Genomic DNA, 23,936 nt, shown 5'->3' on the forward strand with positions numbered 1-23,936 from the left:
TTTTGCAGACAGTTCAGCCTTTACTTTATTTTTGAAAATAATTCTGTAGATTCCACTTTCTTCCATGAAACCGAGGTCAAGCAAGAAACAAAAACATACAAATTCCTCTCCAACCTGCCATCTGCATCCTGGTCTGTAAGGACATGGCAACGTTTGGGGGAGGCTGGGCAGGACCTGATGCATGGACAGGGCTGTCCTGGTTTCAGTTACATTAACTCATATGCGGAGAGCCACCAGAAGCCAAAGCCTCTTGGGGAGGGGGAGGTGACCAAACCCCAGGGGCAAAAGGACACAAAGAGCTCATTTATTTCCCACCAAAGTCAGTGTGGAACCTTCCTAAAGCAACAGGGAAGGGACTTATTTTTAGAAAGGGGGGGGGGGTGAAGAACAAGGTCTCTTTGAGGCAAAAAGAGGGAAGGTAGTCCCACACAGGCTTTTCCCCTACTATCTTTGCCCTGACATGAGCTGAGAAGGGGTTTTGCTTTTCCCTCTTCCACTTTTCATCTTAGAAACCACACACTGCTAGGCCACAGAGAATGAAGACCTGAGAGGAAGTCAGGGTAAGAAGGAAGAGCTGGAGGCAGTAAAGCCTGGGGAACAACTCTACCCCACCCCTCATGGTGAAACCCTTTTGGTTAGTCTCCTTTTGGCCCCAAATGTTCCCTTCTCACATAATCCAGCCCCACATAGTAGGTGAAGAAGAAGAGTAGTACAGGGCTCATGCCCTGGCTGAAAGAGGAGGCTTGGTCAAGAGTTAGTTGCCAACCTCTCTACAGATGACTTGGAGAAAACTCAGGACATAGACATTCCCAGTCCCAACAAGCCCAAGTCTCCCGCTACCACACAGTGGTTTCTTGCTTAATACTCCACCCCAACATACCCCAGAATGGTTCCCCTTCTGACTCCCTTGAAAACGGGAGAATAAACCCTCACCTTATCATTTGTGCACTTGAATGCAACTCAAAACAACCAAACAAAAAAAAAAGATGATGATAAAATGGACCCAAGAGGAAAACAGGATGATGCAGCCCAGGGACTGCTATCCTACCTCAGCTCATGGTATGGCAAGAAAGGGACCCAAAAGGGACAGGCAGGTACTGCTAATTCCAGCTAGGATCATAGCCATCCCAGGTCTGTGGGGGTGCCAGGTGGACACGGCGGCCCCGAAACTGGAAGGTGACAATACCCCTGTAGCCAGCCCTGGGAACACCTGACTTGAGATCATCCATGACACCCAGGGCCTTGGCAAAGGCCTTGAAGCTGTCCCTGCCTGTGTACTGTACTCGCACCTCCCTCAGCTCCTTCCGATCATTGGTCCTCACTTTCTCCACCTGTAGCTGAGGAGCACCGTAGACACGGGCAAGGAAATCCCGGTCATAGGCCTCCTGCTGCAGGTATGACAGGTCCAGCTGTGTAAAGGGCACAAACTGCTGGTTCAATTTGATAAACTTAAGATGCTGGTCAAAAAACTGCCCGTGGCTTACACCCTTACGGCCAAAGGTCATCGTTCTTGAGATTTCAGGGCGCACACAGGCTCGGCCCTTCCGCTGCTCAGGCCGACGCATCCAGTCATCCCAGAAGGCCTTAGGCCACTTGGGCTCTAACTCATCCCACAACTCAGCCAACAGTAGCCAGCCCAGGCCAGGGAAAAAGTCTGTGCGATACAGCAGCTCAGGCTTGCTTGAGTCCACCATCTGTTCCTTACCATTGTCATTCCAAGCAGATACACACCAGAGGGAGGGGTCATCCCTCAGCAGTGGATAAGTGGCTTGGAAGTACTCGAAGAAGTCTGGTGCCACCTCTAGATCATCCTCCACCACCACAGCTGCTGGGAACTTGAACTCATGGAAAATCTGTCCCAATGCCCAGCGGTAGTGCCTGGCAATCTTATAGTAGCCCTGGAACTTGCGATGGTCTGGTTGCACAGCAATGTTGCTTAGGTCAGGCTGTTGGATGTGTGTGACTGCGTTGCCATAAGAAGCAATGACCCGGGCTGTCTCCTCATGCCCACAGTCCTGGCTGACAATAATGGGGAAGTGCTCAGCTGAGGGCCGATAATGCAGCAACTTGTCCAAACAGCGCCGAACAGTGCTGCGGTCACAGGCAATGACCAGGATGGGGATCACATCTGGCGGTGAGGTCACAGGCACACGAGGCCGGACAGGAGGTGCCACAGTAGGCACCCTCCACCGCTGGCTCCATAGAGCATGATGCTCTCTGATTTGCTGCAACAGCCACCGCTGACGCTCCAACTCCACCTCAGCATCCTGGGCCAGGCGGGTCACCTCCCGGGTAAGGCTGGCAGGGTCATCATCAAAAGCACTGTCTGAGGGCGGCCTGCCAGGTGCTGGGCGTGTCCAGAAGAAGAGGAGCAGCAGGGCGTTCCAGGCTACAAAGAGGATAGCGCCCCACAGCACAAGCCCTGCAGACTGCTTCTTCAGCATCCTGGCCCCCAGAGGGGAGGGCGGGCAAAGAGAGGGCTTAAGGCTGCCTGGTTGCCTGGCTCACTGGCCCACGGTTCTAGGATTGTTTCCTCCAGAATATGGGACTAGGAAGCAGCCATGCACCTAAAGAGAGGAGAGAGAAAAACCAACCATCACCACAAAGACACATAGCCCCACAACCCTATGGGGTGGAAGAATGTGAGGTGCAGAACAGGTGAAAATGTGAAGAAGGGAAGCTAGGAGGCTCACTCCAGATTCTCTTAGAAAAGAGTTGCCCTTTGCCTGAACTAGGATTAGGGTACCATGCTCCAACCTCCAAAATGAGCTAATGAGTTCTCAGAAAAGCAATACATGCTTTCAGGGGAGGTAGAAAATGACACAGTGGAAGAGAGAGAACAAAAGAACACCAACTCCCCCTTCTTTATCTGACAAATTTCATTTCCCATCTTCCATGCGGAGATTAAGGGAGGAAGAAGTAAAAGGTGAGATCTTCTTCTTCCCATTCCTCAAATCAAACTGTCCTAAGATTATTGATTTAAAAAATCATGTATTACATGATAACCTAATAAGGAAACACAAGAGGCATTCCCATAAATTCAGGAGTAAAGCCACATTGCCCATGATCTCCACGGCTATTAACATTCTAAGAAGTACTGGCCAATACAACTGTACTACAGAAAACAGGCAGAAATGGGAAAGTAAAATTATCTCTATTTGTTGATGCTGCAAGAATGTGCCTAGAAAACCCTAAGACACTAGATGATAAAATAAAACCAAATAAAGAACAAAGCAAGAGAGTAGATATAAAAACATACAAAAAAAACAATAGCTGTCATATCTACACATATTAATTCATTAGAAGAAAAAGTGGATGAGAAAATCCTATTTAGAAAAACCAAGAAAATTATAAAATACGAGAAATAATTTTAACAAGAAACCTCCTGAAAAACACAAAAGAAGACTTGAATCTCCCTTTTCCTCAGTTAAGACATTGCAGCACCATCAGAAATTCCAATAAGAGGGCTCAGTGGTAGAGCGTGTGTGAGGTACTGGGTTCAATTCTCAGTACTGCATATAAATAAATAAAATAAAGGTCTATCACCAACTAAAAATATATCTTAAAAAATACTTAAAAAAAAGAAATCCCAATAAAAATACTTTTATGGAGATAGCTCAACTGACATAAATCCAACATGAAAAACTAAACACACAAGAATATCAAGGCAAATAATAAAAATGAGTTGTGAAGGACTTGCCCCTACCAGATATTAAAATACTACATACTACAAAGCCTCTATAATTAAAACTGTGCTACAGGTACAAATAACAGACCATGCAGTGAAGCAGAATTAGACACAAAGAAAGCTATGTATATAACAAAGGTGATATTTTCAACTTCTAGAGAAATAACAGTATTGTTAACAGGGTTATAATAATTATAATCAATTCAAAAAATGTAAAATTTGACCTGAATATAAGGATAACTTACAAGTGGATCAGAAATCTAAATATAAAAAATAAAATTATAAACATGCTAGAAGAAACCTGAATAAATTCCTCTAGAATCTGAGTGCAGTGGAAGGTTTTCTAAGTATCACTCAAAATCCTGATGCAGTAAAAGATTTATATATTTTATTAATTGGAACACATTTGTGTGGATAAAAACATCATAAGAAAGTCAAAAGACAAATGAAAAAGTTGGAGAGAATTTTGGCAACATAAAGGACAAATCAGTGTAATACTTTAAATAAAGAAGGAACTTTTCTTGGGCATGTTGGCACACACCTGTACTCCCAGCAGCTGGGAGGAAAGGAGTGCTGAAACAGGAGGATCCTAAATTCAAAATGAGTCTCAGCAACTTAGAAAGGCCTTAAGCAACTTAATGTAACCCTGTGTAAATAAAAAATAAAAATAAATAAAAAATAAAAAAGGTTGGGGACGTGGCCTTTTAAAAATTGAGGGGAAGCTGGGAGTGATGGCGCATGCTTGTAATTCCAGTGACTCAGGAGGCAAAGACAAGGAGGATCACTAGTTCAAAGCCAGCCTCAGCAAACTTAGAAAGGCACTTAGCAACTCAGTGAGACCCTGTCTCTAAAGTAAAAAAGGGTTGGGGATGCGGTCTGGTGGTTAAGCACCCCAGGTTTAATCCCCAATAACAACAACAACAACAACAAAAAAAAACTGATGGAAAGACATGGTAGCACATGCCTATAATTCCAGCAACTGGGGAGGCTAAAGCAGGAGAATCTCAAGTTTGAAGGTAGCCTGAGCAATAACAAGGCCATAAGCAGCTTCTTCACAGGACCTTGTCTCAAAATAAAAAGGTCTACAGATGTACAAGAGGACCCGTGGGTTCAAATGGATTCAATTCCCAGTACAAAAAAAAAAATTATTTTTGAGGGAAAGAAAAGGCCAAAAATTCCATAGAAAGTGGACCACTTCAAAATGGGTAACTCGAAAGAAAATATACAAAAATGGTCCTTAGACGTACCAAAAATATATTCAACTACACTCATAACAAAACTATCCTAACATTTCCCACCCATAAGACTGACAAAATTATTGTCCTTTTAATGTAACTGAAGAACAGACGTTCTTAATTTTGGGCTAGGGGGACAAACTCATTGGTAGTAGCGCACTTGCCTAGCATATGTAAGGAATTTCCAGGTTCAATCCCCAGTACCACCACCAAAAAAAAAAACTTGGTAGTGTCCAATTAGCCAGGGTTTTCTTTTAATATGTATTACACTTTTGGCATCATAACTAAGAGACCTAATCCCAGGTCATGAAGATTTTTCCCTATGTTTTCTTCTGTAAATTTTACTGTTTTAAGGTTTTACATTTAGGCTTATGATTAATTTTGAGTTAATTTTTTGTATGCCATGAGATATAAATCCAAAGTCCTTTTATAGCAGTTTGGCTATTTGTCAAAATGATAAAAACAGTTACCATATGACCCAGCAAGACCACTCCTAGGTATACATGGTTTACCCAGAATAATGAAAACAGATATCCACACAAAAACCTATGAGAATGTTTAAAGCAGCTTTATTCGTAAACCACTCAAGATTGGAAATAACCCAAAGGACCATAAACAGGGGAATATGTAAAAACAAATGTGACTTACCAAAACAATGGAGTAATATTCAGCAATAAAGAATAAGCTACTGATACACACAACATATGGCTGAATCTCAAAATAATTTTGCAAGATGCAAAAGTACAATACACTAAATTTTATTTACATAAAACTCAATAAAATACAACTAAACAGATCACTGGTTGCCTGGGGACAGGGGCAGTGTTTGGGGGTATTTCAAAAGGATATTAGAAAACATTTGGAAGCACAGATAAGTTTATTATCTTGATTGTGGCAATAACTGCATAAGTATATACATGTTAAAACTTAAACTGTACCTCAAAACATGCAGTTTACTGTATGTCCATTATACCTCAAAAATGTTTTATTAAAAAAATTGACTAAAATGACAAAACTGAATACAAACTAGAGAGTATTCATATTAAATGACTGCTAACTACTGAGTTAAGCAAGAGGATATCACAACTCCTAGGGAATATACCCTCAAGTATTTAGAGGTAGAGGGCCCTGACAGATGCCCTCAAAAGGTTTAAACTATATATGTATACACACACACACACACACACACACACACACACACACGGGGGTGGGGGGGGAACAAATGGAGTAAAATGTTAACTACATGTAATTCCAGGTAAAGGGAATATGATGTCATACCATTTTTATTCTTGCAATATTTTTGTTTTAAACTATTTACAAATAGTTTTTTTTTTAAATAAGATATGGGAACATGGCTACAAATCTGAACAGCTTCATCCACTAACATGTCCACAGCTGGGCACATTCAACAAGGCAAACTGAGACAATATGCTTGCCCAGAATTGCTCAATCACCTCACAACATGTATCACATATCTGCTCTCTGCCAGGCTCTTGGAAAAACATACAGCCAAGAAGAAAAAGACAAGGCCCCAACCAACCCTCTATACTCTATCAGACCCCATTTCTTGAAAGATCTGAAACACTCTAAATTCTCAAACAGCTGCCATTCCAAACCAATTAACTCAATGGCATTCCTGCCTCTGGTCTCAACCCTTCATACCCCAAGGCTTCAAGCATGTATGTCCTTGTGCCAACTGCTCTGCCAGTAACCCTGTGCCTCACAACCCAGTACTCTATCCTAGCCAAAAGCCTGGGTCCTATACCTCATCTCTGCAGCTATGGGGTCTCAACAGATCTGGTATCAAAGAACTGATCCTGAAAGATCTCTAAAGAGACTTGGAGTCTGTCTCCCTTGTGAAGAAACTCTCCCAGTCCCTGCTTCCATCTACCACCACTTGGTATCCCTCCCAGAAACCAGCTACCCTTACAATTCTAGAACACTAGTCTTCTAAGAAACCTTAAGTCTTTTTCCATTTAACTGTGTAATTACATACCTATTTATTAAGGCTCACATACTACAGTATAAAGAATAGAAAAATGCACAGATTTCCAGTTTCTTCACTCCCTTTCAGGATGTGGTCAATGTTGGAACTAATAGCCAGAATTCCCTATCCTTAACTTCCTGTGTCCTAAGCGACTAAGCAAGAAAGTCTTTAAATAAAGGATGGGGGGAAAATAAAAGAGGCTGAACTCCATTAACTGATGTGCTTCCTTGGGACTCAGAGAACAGATTGTCCCTGATTTATCAATGAGCCTCCTCAGACCTGCAAGTTCTCAGACTGATGACAAAACCTCAAGAGACTATATCCTTGGGGTCTCAATCCTTCAGATGAATTCTGTACCCTTTGGATTACTTTTCATTATTCTCTAAGCAGTGGAATACAACCTCCTTCTCCACCCTTCTAAGCCATGCAGATCAATGTAGTCTTCAACCACCTCCTCAGTGGATTGATCTTAGCAAGTCCACAAGCATCTAGAGTAAATGAAGAGCCCACAGGAAAATCTACCCCAGCCCAGTCCTGTCTCTGCCCCCAATGTTTTTTTCTCCACCCCATGGTCCTTGCTTATCCATATATTCTCTAAGACAGGAAGCTCACTTCTATCTGGAAGTTAACAGTATGTAAAAACACACAGACCATGAGTGCATTGCACTCTCCAGCAGCTAGCTGATTGTGTGCAGAGTGATGCCTAAATTGAGACCCTGGCCAGAAGAGCTGAACCACTCCTCTGAGTGCTGCTCAGGCCACCATTGGGAGGGCAGGGCCTTAACAAAGGCAAGCCTGAAAGCCCAGAGACAATGCCTAGTGGTCACCCTCTGTTTTCCCACCAAGACTTAATTTTTTCACCTTTAAGATGGAAATCATAATAGAACACCTCACTGGGTTCTGTAAGAATTCGATGAGATAACCCATGTCCGATATTCAGAACAGTGCCAGACAGATGCGTGATAACATAAATTCTTGCCAGTCACTCGTTTTCTTTCTTCCACACTTTACTAGATTCACTACAGGCCCCCTAACATTCAACCCTACCCTCAGGGTCTTTGCAAGCTTGTGGATGCCTAATCTGCTCATCCCTATCTTGATAACCCCGATTCACATCTGCCAGAACATATTCCTTGGTGTCTTCAGATCATGCAAGTCCATATCCCCTGCATGACAATGAGCACTAGAATGACCACTTGCTCATATTTCAACCCTTTCAGCTGAAGGTTGCATAAGAACAGGGATTCTCCACAATGCTATGCTAGGTAGAACCCTCAGTATTTGCCAATGTGCCCATGATCTAAAAACTGGCTTCAATGTGGATGTCACACACATCCACAATCCCTCAACTGCAATTCACAAATCAAAAAAAAAAAAAAAAAAACCACTGAAAAACTAGTTTTCTAAATTCATTTGGCAGTAAAATCTCACCCAACCTCATTTGGTGAAATCTGATCTGATCTGGTGAGGTTATGTATAGTCTTTATTTATCCCACTTATATATTTTGTTACAGAAATAAACATGGTGAACTGTGATATACTGTTTCAGATCTCATAACATAATAGATACAACAGATCATTTCTGTAAAGACAAAATTCTAAATTTTAAAATATGACACACTTGGACCTTCACAACAAAGGGACTCACATCCGTTTACAACTTTATCTCTAACCATAAACCCCACAAGCTCCATACTTTGGACTCAAAAGGCTACTATTTCTCCAATAAATATACTTTCACATTGCTATACACTGCTATGTCTTCGCTCCAGCTGCTCCTTCATCCTGAAATGTTACCCACAGTTCACCTGCAAGCCACCCACATATTCCTTAAGTTCCAATTCAGGTGACTTCTTCCATAATATCCCAGAGCCAGGCCTACCATGACTATACTTGCATAGCACTCTCTCACACGGTAACAGAATCTGTGGCCTTACTGGCTCTCACCTTACTCCTTAGGGAAAAAAGCTCTATGCTCTCTGCATCTACCACAGTGCTTGGCACAAGTGTAAAGTTCAAGTGGCTACATAATGCTTGCATTATTAACTATATCGGGGAGGGGAAAAAAAAGACCAAAAGCAGCAAGAAAGTGAAGGATTACATTTCCCAAAGATGACCACTACATATCCTATCCGACATGCTCTTCTTATAAAATGACAGTGACACTCTTCCCTCCACAGATGAGGGTTCACATTTCCTCCCTTTGACTCTGGAAGAAGTAAGGTTATGTGACCTGCAAGAGAAGTTCACAAAGGCAAGACAGATTCTATCTGGTGCACTAAAGATACTTGCTTTTAGAACCCTACCACATGGGCAGAACACTGAAAGGTATTCCAGCTGACAACCTCAACTTCAGTCCCAGCTGACAGCCAGTATCAATCACTAAACATGGTAGGAAGCCTTCCAGATGATCCCAGCCTCAGCCACTTCTGACTGCAACTGCATGAAAGACCACAAGAATGAAATAGCTGAAACCATTTTTTCAAGCCACTAAGTTTTGTGGTGATTCCTTAAGGAGAAAGAAGCACTTGCAATAGTGAGTAAAATAGAATCTAAGTAACTCTGCCAAGCAGAGCAAATGCTTTTCTCCCTGCCCTTTGTAGTCTGGCCCCAAGTCCAAATTCAGAGGCCCTGTTTCTACTCACATCCCCTTCCTTATTAAATATCCTATTGCTAAATGACAAATTACCTCAAAATTTGGTCACTTAAAATTATAGCAATCATTTATTTCCTCTCACAATTTCTATAGCTCAAGAACTTGGAAAGTGGGGCACAGAGGGGATGACCTGTCTCTGTTCTACTATGTCTGGAACCCAGGCTGAATGACTCAAAAGCTGAAGGCTAGACTCACCTACACTCATTCTCTCACATCTGTAGGTTAAGGTTGGCGTTGGATGAGACATTAACTGGAGTGCTGGAACACCTCCAAGTGGTCTCTCCACATGGTCTGGGCTTCCTATGAAGATGATGGCTAAGTTCCAAAGGTAAGTGTCCCAAGAAAAAGTAAAAGCTAGTTGAAGCTGTGTTCTTTTCCTGATCCAACCTTAGTTCACTTCTGCCTTACTCACTGGTCAAGGGAATCACTGGTCCCTTCCCACATTCAAGGGAAGAAAACCACAAACTCCACCTTTGGGAGGGAAAAGGACAATGTCATATTGTAACACATATGGTATGGAATGAAATGTAATATTTATGGGTAAAGTCATTTTGGGAAAAAAAACAAAAAACAAACGTTCTTTTTTAAAAATAGAACAACTGCCCAGCAAAGTGGTACACACCTGTAATCCCAGTACCTCCTGAAGTTGAGGCAAGAGGATCTCAAGTTCAAGGCCAGCCTCAGCAACTTAGCAAGGCCCTATACAACTCAGTGAGACTCTCTCAAAATAAAATAAAAAGTTAAAAAGGTCTGGGGATGCAGCTCAGTGGTAAAATGCCCCTGGGTTCAATCCCCAGTACAAAACAACAACAACTAAACAAAACAAAACAAACAACAACAAAAAAAGTAACTATATGTCATCCTGACCTGAGTTCCTAATATTATTCATAAGATTTGCCAGCAAGGCCCAACTCAAGATTGATTTTAACTTTCTTGAGTTTTTTAAGAACTCCTTTAGGAAAATGAAATAGCCAATCTATACCACAAAGTTTAAAGACATAATCATAATGGCAGGAGAAAATTGAGGGTTTTTTTAGTAAAACCTTCCACCAAAACCCAGGTGACTGTGGGCAGGACCTACCAATCCCTACAGGACTTAAGTTTTTTTCCTCTGAAGGACTGCCTAAAAGCAGATTCCATTCTAACACTCTTGATTCCATGTTTGTCCCCTCTCTCTGGCAAAAATGTTTCTCAAACAACAAGTAAACACCAAATAAGTCAACTTCTAATTATAAGCAATTGGGGAAAAATTACTGTCTAGCTTTAAAATTAAACACAGAGTAGAAGGAATGTCTACAGACTATCCCTTCCATTTGCCTTGCTTGCTGTGTTAAAAGCACTGCTTAAAAAGTTTAGAACATATAGGACACATCACAGATAATGGAGATCAACGTGAATCACTATTTTTCTTGTTCATTATTTTATTGTTGTATCATGTACTGGGCTCCATAATTTCAGAAGGATGGAAAAAGTGAAAGGGAGTCAGAAGATACACTAAATAATTCAAGGGTTTAGAAAAGAAGACCTAGGAGGGATGGGATACAAGTTATTCATCTTAGGAAAAAAGGGGTAGAGGAAATACAATGCTAGTATGGCAAAAGGCACGAAGGTCTGGGACTCAGGCAATCGAGCACCAACAGGCCTGGTAAGTTGCCTCTTGGGCAAGTTACTTGTCCCTCATCTGTAAAGTTCAGGGTTGAGCTGGTCATCTCCAAGGTCCTTCATGACTGACTAGAAGATGATGAGTGACAATTTCCCCAATCCCTCAAACAGGAAATAAGTTTAACCTTTGCATTCCACCAAGGCTGGGCATACTACAGTACTCTCACTTTCTGTGAGAACAGGACACCGAATAAGGTTTTCCTTAATGTGAAGAAATGAGGCAGCAGTGATTTGAGACGGGAGGAAGACCCTGGAGGATGCCGGCATCTGAGAAGCATTTTAAATGACAGAAAATAAAGCTGAACATTATCTGCCAGTGATATTCAAAGTAAAGACGAAACATATTACAGAAGCAAAGGTTAATCCAAGTAAAGCTTCACCCTTGGGCTCATGCTTCTAAGGGGACACTGATCCGGCCAGCTACAATCCCTCTGCTCCAAGCTCTGTAAGGCAGGAGGTCCCTAATTCACACACATTAGCAAGCAAGTAGAAAAAAGTTTTCTAACATATTTCAACATTGGTTCAATTTTTCCTTCTGGCTGAGCAAAAACCACCGGTAGAAACTTGTGGAAAGGACGTTTGGGGTGTTTTGGGGGGGAGTGGGAGAAGGTCACTTCCTGTTCCCCAAACCAACGGCAGCGATCCCACCTCCGCCCAGCCCCACCTCCGCCCAGCCCCGCACCCACGGTCGCCCGGCGGCGGAATTTCACAACAGCCTCCCCACTCTGCCCTCCCTCCAACAGCTGGAGGCCCCGGGATTCCAAAAGCTGAACAGAGTTCGACTTCCCGGCTCAGGGGAGACTGAAGCACAGCCAGCACTTAAGTCGGCCCAGACAAGTCCCGAGGCAAGCCCCTCTCGCAGGGGCTCTCAGCACTACCCGGACTTTGGGCAACACCCGGAGTTCGCTCCCTTGGAGAGTCCCTCTACGCCCGCAGGGCCTTCCTCAGTTCCCTCCCTAGGATAAGCCTTAGAACTGAAGGACGCCGGCGTTCCCACACTCTTACTTACCAACTTCTTAGCCTTAAACTTGGCCCGCCCGGGACGCGGGGAGCGAGCCCGGTGCCCCGGCGCGTCCCAGGCGCTCGCGCAGCTGACGTCCCCTTTCGCCTCACCAGCCCTTCCTGCTGCGCGCCGGGGCCGGACTCCCGAGCGGGCAACGTGGCCCTTCCCCAGGGAGGGCGGGGCCAGCCGCTGCTCTCCGCCCCGCCTCGAGAGGGCCCGCCCTGACCCTGCCTTCCTGGGCCCTCCTCCTCTACCAGACTTTCCAATCACCCGCAAGATCTGCACATCACCTTTTCCTAGGTCCCCAATTTCAGGGGTGGACATAAAAATAACTTACTTTTAAGCCTTTCCCTACTTGCAGTCGCAACTCCTCAAGAGCTGATACCTGACCTCATCCACACTTAAAAGATCCCTGTACTCCAGACTTCCGCTGGTGTCTCTTCCTCAACTGCTCTAGTGTCCAGAGCTTTGTGGAGTTTGGAGAAACAGCAAAACTGGTGTTATAAGGTTTCAAAGGGTGTGCCCCAGGTAAGCAGAGCACGCCAAACAGGGCATTCGCCAAACAAAGCCCAAGGATTTGGAAGCCATCTCTACCCACAACTCCAGAGAGGCTTCAGAGTCTAGGTTGGAAAAACAAGAGGGGCTGGTGATACAGGAACCCGGGTGTCAAAAGGAAGTCAGGGAGGAAACACCTGCTGCCAAAGGCACTGTGAAAGCCAGTTGTTGTTTCTTTCTTGTTTTTTTCCTTTGGGGGGTGGAGACTGAAAGTGGTTAGTTCTGAGTGAAAAAGCAGAGACACAGGCTTGCCTGCTGGGACCATCAGACCTAAGAAGAGAAGGAATAAATCACAGGCACAGGCTTTTGTGGTTGCCATGTAAAAAAGATATGGAAAGGACCCCCAGAAAAGCCTAAAAGTCAGTGTCCCTTTGATATTTCAGAAGAAACCTAAAGGGAAGGTGAAGGAGGGATTCAGGACTCAGGCCAATCAAAGGAAGGAAATTCAGTAACAAATGACTGTGACTTGAGTCACAAGGGTGGAGAAAAGATGAAGACCAGAGTTTGCAGGGCTTACTGAGGAGTCAGCAGTGGATCCAGAGCAGAGAGAGAATTTATCTAAAGCCTGAGTACTGGATTCAATGACAGGCCACTCCAGTAAAAGCCAGGCACCACAATGAGCCATTCTGTAATTTAGAGGTGTCTGGGAGTCCCTGCTCTGTCCACAACATAAGCCTGACTCCCTTCCACCAACAACCTTCCCTGGGTGACCCTTTGCAGAGGCCTCAGTTCACCACCACCCACCCCTCACCCTAAGAAGTGAGAGTGGGGAGCTGATAACTAACTACTAGCTGCTCTGTGGGTAACTTTCCAGAGAAGGACCACCGTTATGTCACCAGGACACACACTCCAATGACATCAGACCCTCCCCTGCCTACATGTTTCTCCAAGGTGATCTAGAGCACAAGGCAGCCTAGAACTCCAGTGTGTGTTCGCTAAGTTGTTTCTATATGAAGCCAAGAATAATGCAGAGTTCTGAAGAACCAAAAGGATGGACTTATCTTAATGGCCCCTGCATGTAAGTGAAGAGCTAAAACAAAACTATAAGGAATCACCAGGCATAAAGGCCTCCACAGGCAAGACCTCTCCCTCGGCCTCTCCTAACTCTTCTAGCAGCTCTTCAGAGTATACAACATAATCTCTATTCTACAGATAGGAGATTGAGGCTTAGGGTAAGCACTAACTTGCTGGAGGTCACAACCCTTAGTGAGCACCATGGCCAGATTTTAGACCCAGGCATTCCTGCCTCCAAACCTAGCACTCATTCTCTCCCCTCATGCATGCTTAGTGCTACTGTTCTCTGAGATGGCTGTGTGCCCAGCATGACAGGAACACAATGGGGTGCCAGAGAAATCTCCATTGTAGCAGCTAGAGTCCTGCCCTGAAGGAGTACAATAAAGAGAAGAGCTGACACATCAATGAGGCTTGACTATGTGTGGATATGTGTGTATCTATGATCTCTGGTTTAGCTGACAGTCTGGACTGTGACAGGAAACTCAAGACCAGGCTCATGTGCCAGGCAGAGGCCAGCATCTCTGTACCTCTGCCCTCTCTCTACACTTTCCTTATGAAGGGAATTAAGGGACACAGGGGCCCTACACATCACACTCAGTGTCAAAAGTATGAAGGAAAACAATGAAGTTCCTAAACGTGTTAAAGGTTGGTAAACTGATCTGTAGATTAAGAAACTAAAACCATGTTCCAGGAGAATGGACAGACATAATCAGGTGCTGAAAGGTTGGGGAAGACTGAATAGCCCACGTCTTGTCATTCCCACCTCTAATCATAATACTCCTCCATGTAAGGCAGGTGGATGGGAAACAAGATGGCTAGGGATAAAGGAGGGCTGTGCTATATTTGCATAACTCCCCCACTCTCTGGAGTCCTTCATTTGAAAATGAAATAAATTCTTGAATGAGAAAAAAAAAAAAAAAAAGGGAAACATTTGGTCCGAGAGGTAAGAAGCCAGGAAAATGAGTGCCAAAATGACCTGGGAAAAGGAGGCCTTGGGCCAGAAGTAATGGCACAGGCCTGAGGAAGCTGAGGCTGGAAGATCACAAGTTGCCAGCCTTAGCAACTTAGAACAATTTTCTTTTTATTCTTTCTCTGTTTGTCTAGCTCTCTTTTGGTGGTAGTAGGGTGGGGTGGGCAAGAGAATATATTGCCCCTATTCATTCTATCTTATTCTATAACCAGATCCTCCTATTCCATTTGCACATAATCCAATCCCATGCCCCTTAAAAATAGAAAATAAAAAGGGCAGGCTGGGGCTGGGGCTCAGCGGTAGAGTGCTCGCCTCTCACGTTCGAGACCCTGGATTCGATCCTCAGCACCACATAAAAATAAATGAATAAAATAAAGGTATTGTGTCCAACTACAACTAAAAAATAAATAATTTTTTAAAAATACCTAGTATCCTACACACACACACACACACACACACACCCCTTGGGCTCTTGATAGAGGTTGCATGGGAAGAAGCTATCATGAAAAGAAGGGCAGAAACAAGGGACCAGGTATCTGGATTCTGCAGATATGCCTGGGATTGGATTATGTGCAAATGTCTCCCCAGAGAGGCACAGAAACCCAGCTTATAAAGTCAAAGAAAGGAGAAGAGATTAACACAATAATCAATGAGCAATGCCTGTGAAATCTAACTTTTAGTTAGCCATCTACAATTCCTTTGTAAATAAAGAAGGGTATACATAAAAACACACCATCTATCACTGGTCCCCATGAGTGCCAGGCCCTGGCATCCTGATGGCCCTGCAATAAGGTGGATGGTTGTCTTGAGAGAAACATCTTGTGCAGGAGTTGGGTAGAGGGCAGAGCTATTGCTCTGACAAAGGAGAGGAATTCTGGTTTACCCTAAGGAGGAAATGTCTTACCAGGAAGGCTGTCAGACAGGGCACAGAGTTTCTCTCCCTGGAAGTTTGCAGCAAGACTAAGCCGCCCTTGTCAGATCAGATGTTGTAAAAGCAGCTCTGCACTGCACAGGCAATTTCAATGTCCGCCACTCCACCCTCAGGCAAGCCCTTCCAGCTTAAGGGCTTCTGTAGCTTCCCCTCAAACGCAGAAATAATCGCCACTCTGTCTTCATCACAACAAAGCAGTGAGGGAATACTGACACAACAGCTTGGACTCTTCACATGACATCAACACTATACAAATACAATACTTCTTGTTACTTCAAGTGGTTGGAGGTGCTCACAAGCACTCACAGGATAGTAGAGACTCTAAGGTAGGAAAATGAGGACCCTTCTTACACAGCATGAACCCCAGAGACAGTTGAGAAAGCATCCGGGGCTAACCAAAGGATCACTGTGATCCCCTCTGCCTAAGCAAAGACTGGCACCAGGAATTTGCTGTGTGAAGCTGGTGAAAGGTGACATATCCTCCCACAAAGCAGGCTGGTGTCAAAGGGGCTATGCTCCAGACATCCAAAAAAGGAAGAACACCTCAGGGTCAGTGATCCAGGCACTCAGGCCTGCCCAGCCCTCAGGCCACTGGGAGGAGGCAGGGATTCCTACGGCAAGGAAGAATGCGAAAAGTGGGCAAAAAGAAAGAAATCTAATAAAGAAAGTAAGGCATAAATACTGGATTTTCAGTTATTATTACCAGTCCCCACTGAATGTGAGTCTCAGCTGTTACTCAGTAAGTAAGAAGCAAAGAAATTCCAGAAGACAAACTTCCTGGCCCAGACCACCATACTGACCCAGACCACCATTCTCTCTACCATCTCAAAATTCCCAGCACTATGTGCCACCTCTCCTTTCCACTATTTGTTGTCACTATTTCTTAACAGACTTGGCATAAGTAAACAGAGTTCAAGGAAGGTGTGGGCAAGAAGTGATAAGATTACTATGAACAGGTTTGCTTTAAGTGAGACAGTCTGCAGAAATACACATGGCTAAGAGATTCAGTCTGAAAAAACCTATCATTGTAAAGAGAAGACTAGGGATATGGCATAAGAAGGAAAGAACCAGCATTCACCCCAAGAAATAGAGCTCTATCTCCCAAACAGACACTTGGCCCTTGAGATTTAAACTTCTGTGGGAGACCAACCTTGACTGAGTTAACTCCCCTGCTGGGCGATGTGGCAGTCAGGCACCCATGCTGCTAGTCTGCCCAGCTCTTCTTGGCTCTTCCAAGTGACTGTGTCTTTGTGCCTGAGCATGTCTTCCTACAGCCCCATGGGTGGAGCTATGATCTCCTGTTCCTTTGTAATATTACCCCTTGCCCTGTTTAGGATAGAATGTTCCATGGAAGTGCCTTGTGTGTGTCCCCTTCTCTTACTGTGCCCTTGGGTGTGGCCTACCTAGATGTCAGTCAACCTGCTAACAGCAGACATCATGAAGCTGAACTCAGCCCCCTGAAACCTGACCCCTTGCCTCATTTGAATAGCTTCTCCTCAATAAAAGGGGTCAGCTTGTGTGTGTGTGTGTGTGTGTGTGTGTGTGTTCTCTCTCTCTCTCATCCTGTGGACCCTTAAGGTCAGAGGAGCCATCACAGGGACCTCAAAGAAAAAGGTATTTGTGTCTCTTGTGTGGTTATTTTGCGTAGCCCAGTCAACCCAGTTTTCCTGGAGTGACCCCTGAGCCTTTTAGTCACGAACAGAAACCCAGCAAACTTCCCTCTACCCCTCTTCAATTTTCTACCCCAAAAAGAGGTACTCGGTAGAAATAAATGGAGAACCATTATGGCAGTGCAGTAGCTGACATAATCGCTCAAATTTAAGTCCTTAATCCATTCACCTTTTCTACAATATGATGATACCAGGTATTAACAGCAGTAAGAGAGACAAATTCAGGGCAGGCTTTTAATTAAGGATGTCTTCTAAGGCTTTTGCCAGTAAGGTAATTTAATATAAGAAAGAACACCTAATTAGAGATTTTCTCACTGTAACGAACAGGTATGTCAAGGAACGCCAATGTTACTGTTTTATATGTCATGGCCTTGGTACTTGTCAAAATGTATCATTATTTCATTTCCTTCTGGTAAATCTTGTGAGGGACCTGTCATGATAGTTATCAACATTTTTCAAGTGAAGAAAACAACAGAAGTTGATCAATATATGTAGGGTTGAACATTGACTCAGAAAGTCAGAGCTAGAACACAAAACCTACTGATTCTCAAATTTAGGTAGGTGGTTTTCTATTTTTTCTATGAGGTTTCATGTCCCAAATTCCCTTATAGAGGAAGGAGGAAGAAACAATTTATCTTTCCTACCTCTGGCCCCTCCTCACTGTCCTATTTTGGGGGGAAGAGGTAACTGCAGATTTAACCCAGTGGAAATTTACCACTTAAATCCCCAGCCCTTTTTTTATTTGTTTTGAGACAGGGTCTCACTAAGTTGCTTAGGGCCAATAAATTGCTGAGGCTGGCCTTGAACTTGAGATCCTCCTACCAACCTCCCAAATGGCTGGGATTTCAGGCATACACCATTGCACCTAGTTGCCTTATTTAGTTAGCTCCCCAAAAAGAGCAGCCTGCCTCTGTCTAGGCAACACATTTCAGAGTCTTACCCCAAATGGACTTGAAATCCTATTTATTATCTCACTGGTGGAAAGACCTTTAAAGGTAATTTAATCCAATATCCCTTCAGAAGCCTGATTCTTTTCATGTTCTTGGCCTAACCGCATTGGACCTAACTTCACAATCCTAATTATTCACAATACTTTCTTTACCAGGTATCCCTCTGGTCTCAGAAAGGAAAGGATGGCTACAAGTTTGCAAATGGGGAAAGTAAAGGAGAGGTGAAGTTCATTAGGATAAGGATTCTCACCAGGGCACAGGTGGTGCCCTGACTCCTGAATGACTCCAATCCCCAGTGTTTTCCATTCAAACATTTCTGCACAGGAGCACCAAAACACTAAGTGGGATATGAGACAGGAACCTTACCTTTCTTTTCTCAGTTGCTCCCCTGGAGATCATGAAATGCCCATCCAACACTCCATTTTCAAAACCGAGAATCCAAATCAGATCCACCAAACAAAGTGCAGCTTTTTCCTCTTATCCAGGTCCAAAGTCCATGGCTGAATGGACTCTGAGGAGGAGGAGGAGTCTGGGGGGAAGGGGTGTGTCCAAGCCCCTCCCCCCCCCACTGCAGATTTCAATGTCCCTCCCAGGGGTCTGTTACATGCCTTCATTCAGCTGGTTTACTAAGCTCAGAGCCTAGTGATGGACAGACTCCAAGTATTATTGCATCTCTTGCTCAGGAAAGGAAAGTCATCCACCCTGAGGACTCCTCCGTCTGTCTTCTGCTGGAACTCATGAGAAGAAACAGGCCTTAAAACCCGCATGGCCCGGGCCGTTGATATCTGTATTAACCTGCAGAACATTTAAACATTAAGATGCTCTCTAATCTAGTCCATACTGGATAGATTCCTAAGACTTTCTAGTTCCCCCTCCATTTCTGAATTATATTCCATTAGTATATCATTAAAAACCCTTCCTTAAATACTCCACACAAGATTATAGAAGGCTTTTATTTTTGTTTTGTTTTGTTGTTTTTTGTGGTGCTAGGGATTGAACCAAGGCCTTGTGCATTCAGTGCTCCACCACTGAGTCAGATCCCTTAAGGTACTAAGAAATACCTTAATATCTACTTCATTCACGTACTGTACCCCAAAACAGTCACCTAATCAATATGGGCACATAGATGTGGCTCAGAATAAGAGTCATACCTATTCTCAGTACAAAAAAAGTAAGCAAAAGTACTGAATGGGGGAAACTGTCTTCTAAGGAATGCAGAAAAGAACGTCCTCCACTCATTTAAGGTACCACATATTAATCGGATCTCTCAAGCTTCTTAGGGTATTCAGTGTTTTAATCTGCCAGCTCTCTGCAACTGAACTAAATCCTTTCCATTCCGAGATGTAGGTACCTTCTACATGCACTCCTTGCTCTCTTTTCTTCAACCCTCACCTCCCCCTCTGCTTCCAAAATTCCCAATCTCCATCAAACTCTTTCACAGGGCCACTCCCGAAAGCACTCTCCTGGAATGTTTTAGGCCTGACTCCAAGCCCAAACCTTCCAAGAGCCCATCCTTTTTGCCCCCTCCTAAGTTTACTCCTAAACACACACACACACACACACACACACACACACTTCCTTCCTGTAGGGGCGTGGCATCCACATAACCTCCCCTCCCCCCACCAGGAATTTAACTCCTCCCACCCTTCTCTTCAGAATCCCGTGTTCAGTGTTCACGGGGCAAGGGGGTGACACTCTAACCCTCTCTATAGTCCGAACCCTATTGATCCGCCGCAAGGACGACCCTCTCTCTAGCGCGTAGAGTCGTTACCTGGATCCCGCCCACCCTGTGTCGGCCGGAAACCATGGCCCGCCCGGGGTCGAAGTCCGGGCCCTGGGCCTGGTCCCCACCGCGGGCCCAGGCCCCACCCCCTCGACCCCCGGCGGCCCGGCCCTCCCCTTGCGCTCCTTTCCCCCTCCCACCATCCACCGCAGCCACTTCCGCCCGTCCTCCGGAAGTGGGCCCAAGGCAACCGCTGCCTTCCCACGTCCCGCCTATTCTATCCCACCCCACCCCCGCCCATCACCACCGCCACTACGGGAGCGCGGGACGTGGGTCTGCAGTGCTGGAGGTTGTTCTACAGTCACTGTTCACAGGATTGAAGTCGAGGTTTGGGCAGAGCCAGATCTGGGTGAGAACGAAGCTGGGGCTCAGGGTAGCGGTCGTACAAGAGGGGGCAGGGCAGAGACTTTGGCCGAGAATAGGAGCGAGCGTCACGCCAAGCCGATCGAGACCAAAAACGCATGCGTCGCGGACCCTGTCGCGAGCGTTGACGCTCTGACTGCCTGGTGGGCGGGACTTCGGCGGGAAAGGGATGCGGCGGAGTGCACGGAAGTGGGGGCGGAGCTTCTGCTGTGTAACCCTGTCGCTATTCTTCCGTCCTAACTTTGCCTGGCAACGGCTTGCCTGACCTGGCTTCTAACCCCTTGTGCAGCTCGGCTTTCTGAATGCAGTCTGTCTTGGCGAGTTCTGTATTTACCTATTCCTGTGCTGAGAACTCTGTAGCAATACCAGAGGAGAGTTGTTTTGCTTATCGTTGTTTTTTTTCTCGCTGCATCTCTGCATTAGGCAGGATCTTCCTTGTCTAGAAAGAGAAAGGGTGTGAATATTTAACAAAAAAAGAAAAAGAGAAAAAGTAGGAAGCCCCCTTCTCATAGCCCTTCGCTGTACACTCACTGTGCTGAGCTCTTTACAAGTAGTGACTGAATACCCAGAGATCAGGACTCCAAATACCGTCACCAGAACGAGAGTTATGCCCAAGGTTGCAGGACAGATGCTGTGCTTGAACCTTACAGTCTGGATTGCTGACCTCCTATGTAACAACACTATACACAGTATTGCCATTATCAGGTGCCACCTGTTCCTTAAACATGTTCCTTCAAATACTGGATTTACAAGTTCCAAAGTCGCCCTGTTGCTTTTTTTTTTTTTTTTTTTCTTGATTTCAAGTTGAATCCATGGACAGCCACCAATAATTTTTGGAGCTTGTATGTTGTCAACAGCGTGCTCTAGAGTCTTGCCAAGATTGTGGATGTATTTGCAGCCTCTACTTTTTCCCACTTTTTGAAAACTGGAACAGAAGGTAGGCTCCCAGCTTCTGCATATTTTCTATCCATGTGATTTTTCTAGATCAGGAAGTTACTAACTTGAAAGTGTTCCACACTGGAAATTTAATAGTTGCTGGGCCAGGAGTGCTGAAATGAATTTTGTATTTGGAGAGATGTCATCATAATATTAAGAACATTATTTTTTAAAATATATACTGCTTACACTCAAGAATAACAAGTCCACAAATAAGTTTCTTTTCTACCCTCAACTCCAGACCTACTTAAGTCATCCATCTTTCCTGTCTGAATTAATGACAACTCTATTTACTCAAAACCCAAAAAAGTCATCCTCTTATTATCTCGCTTCCAGTCTGATTGGAAATTTTGTTGGATTTACCTTCAAATTATGTCTAGGACCCAACAGTATCTCCACAGCTACCTTCACCCTTCACCAAGACAACCAGGAGTCTTTGCCTTACCTCATAGCCAGGTTTCCACACAGCAGCCAGTGGTATCCTGGTATATCTCTGCTTAAAATCACAATAGGAGATCCCTATTTTGCTTGATATGTAGAGGCAAAGTTCTTACAATGTCTTATAGAGCTCATTTTCAATGGTTTTCTTACCTTTCTGACAGGCTTGCTCTCTTCTGAATTACTCTTGTCTCAACCACACTGCCCTCATTACAGTTCTTTGGGCCTACCTTTTTTTCTATCCTCTCTGTGAAGCTCTTCTAGATATTCATCATCAATCACAACCTCAACCCTCGATTTTTTTTCAAACTTTATCAGTGAGTCCTTCCCTAACCAACTTGTATAAATTTGCTCCTTTCCCACAACACTGATAGTTTCCCTTATGCAGTTCCTTTTTTTTTTTTTTTTTTTTAGCACTTTGGCCTCCTAACATACTCTAACTATTTATTGTTTGTCTCACCCTACTGGAATTTAAATTCCGTGAGGGGAAGCATATTTGATTCCCTGTTGTATATTGCTAATGATTTTAATCATCATACCATACTTCATGTTTCTATATTTTCATAAGTATATAAACATCATTTTTTTATCTTAACTGCACTTTTTACTTAGATTTTTGCATACCTGTTATACCAAGTCAAAATACATGGAGTTGTGTGAAGAAAACTTATCTCTTCTTTCTCCTCTAATTCCACCTTACTAAAGGGAATCACAGTTTTCAACTTATTGGATGTCCTTTAAAATATTGAGACATTCACACATACATACATAACTGGTAGCAGTTTTACAGTTCAAAGATAGGTATACTTGTATTGTGATTTTATTTTCTGTACCTCAGGTCAATTTATATTTGAGATCTCATTCCCTTTAATGCTAGAAAAACTAAATCTAGTTAATTCAAAAGAAATGTTAATACTTAATGATTTGTTTATTTACTGATTAGTGATCTGTTACAGTTTTACTTCAGTCAATTCAAATTTTACTAATGCCCTTTCTTTCCTTTTTACCTTCATATAATTGCTAGAGTTTTTTTAATTATAATAAATGAAATGTACATTCATTGAGGAAAATTAGTGAACCATAAACAAAATGGAAAAAATAGTAAACACAGCAACCAGAAATAAACAAGCCTTCCCATTTATTCTGTTCATATTTGTGCATATTTGGAATTATACTGCAACTGGCTTGTATAGCTTAATATATGTGGTGAACATTTTTCCATTTTGCATGCCATTTAATGACTCTGGTTTCTCATTATTACAGATGTAGCATAATTATTTCCCTTCTTTTTATACATTGGGGTTATTTCCAGCTTTTCACACTTATAAAATTAATTGTAGCTAAGTCTCTGTACACATCCTTAATTACATCTTGAAGATAAAGTTCTGGAACTAGTGTCAAAAGGTGTGATTATTGTTGAAAGCTCTTGATGCATGTTATCAAAAGATCTACAGAGAGGTGGCACTGCTTTGACACCAGCTTCTTTCCACATCCTGCCAGCACTGTTTTGTTGTTTTTTTTTTCTTTTTTGTCTTTTCTAATCAGATAGAAAAATGGTTTTGCAGTGTAGTTTTAAGAAAAATGGTTTTGCAGTGTAGTTTTAAATTTATTTTATTAATTACTAGTAAAGTGCAACTTTTTTATTTTTGAAGCATTTGAAAGTTGCTTACTCATATCTTTTACCCACTTGGGCTTATCTTTTTGTTGTTGTTGTTGTTGTTGATTTGCAAGAACTCTTTCTAGAATATCAACCTTTTGTTACCTGTGTTGCAGCTATTTTCCCAGTTTGTCATTTGCCTTTTGTTTATGTGCTCTGGATATTACCAGATAACACTAAGCCTGAAGTTTTTCTGCAAGCTTATGCTTGTAAGTACTCTAGTGTATCCTTTCCATGGTGCCCTCAATTCAGCACTCACCCAGAGAGCAGTTTTATATATTAGGCTGCACAAGCAGTAACATCATAAGTATTGGCTTGCTTAGTTTGCTTGTCTGACCAGCATTGCAGGAGCATCTGTCCTAAGGTACTTGCAATAAAGTAGCTTTCTACAGATAACATTAACTTATCTTGTTTCCAGTGTGCCTAAGAGAAAGCCTT

General features: G+C 43.5%; 2 protein-coding genes across 12 annotated transcripts in view; one reads left to right on the plus strand and one right to left on the minus strand.

Annotated features, from left to right (window-relative positions):
• On the minus strand, positions 1-20,505 carry Mgat1 (alpha-1,3-mannosyl-glycoprotein 2-beta-N-acetylglucosaminyltransferase). Of its 5 annotated transcripts, none has more exons than XM_046466411.2 (3): positions 20,491-20,505; positions 18,688-19,116; positions 1-2,567 (listed from the first exon to the last, which is right to left on the minus strand). In XM_046466411.2, exon 3 carries the CDS (start codon positions 2,442-2,444, stop codon positions 1,101-1,103), a length of 1,344 nt encoding a protein of 447 aa, XP_046322367.1. In that variant the 5' UTR covers positions 2,445-2,567; positions 18,688-19,116; positions 20,491-20,505; the 3' UTR covers positions 1-1,100. The 5 variants fall into 5 exon arrangements, with proteins under 5 accessions (XP_046322367.1, XP_058442079.1, XP_046322365.1 ...); XM_058586096.1 differs by lacking the exon at positions 20,491-20,505 and adding an exon at positions 20,352-20,475; XM_046466409.2 differs by lacking the exon at positions 20,491-20,505 and adding an exon at positions 20,093-20,207.
• LOC124108052 (uncharacterized) overlaps positions 20,127-23,936 on the plus strand; it is an 11,110-nt gene continuing 7,300 nt past the window's right edge. For 3 of the 7 annotated variants that reach the window (XR_006856606.2, XR_006856607.2, XR_006856609.2), the window contains exons 1-2: positions 20,336-20,453; positions 21,272-21,404. Coding sequence is in view for 1 of the 7 variants with exons in the window: in XM_046466414.2 (XP_046322370.1) it covers positions 20,127-20,453 (327 nt within the window). In the remaining 6 variants the exon portion in view is untranslated. Of the gene's footprint in view, positions 20,454-21,271; positions 21,405-23,936 lie in introns of all 7 variants that reach the window. The other 4 variants (XR_009228801.1, XR_006856605.2, XM_046466414.2 and 1 more) reach the window with 3 other exon arrangements.

This window comes from Marmota monax, unplaced genomic scaffold (assembly GCF_021218885.2).
Source record: "Marmota monax isolate L192 unplaced genomic scaffold, Marmota_monax_Labrador192_F-V1.1 WCK01_AAM20220418_F8-fsc00331, whole genome shotgun sequence".
NCBI classification, from domain to species: domain Eukaryota; kingdom Metazoa; phylum Chordata; class Mammalia; order Rodentia; family Sciuridae; genus Marmota; species Marmota monax.

Bases quoted from the DNA above. Each gene is read 5' to 3' on its own strand.
- Mgat1 (XM_046466411.2), bottom strand. From the start codon at position 2,444: ATGCTGAAGAAGCAGTCTGCAGGGCTTGTGCTGTGGGGCGCTATCCTC.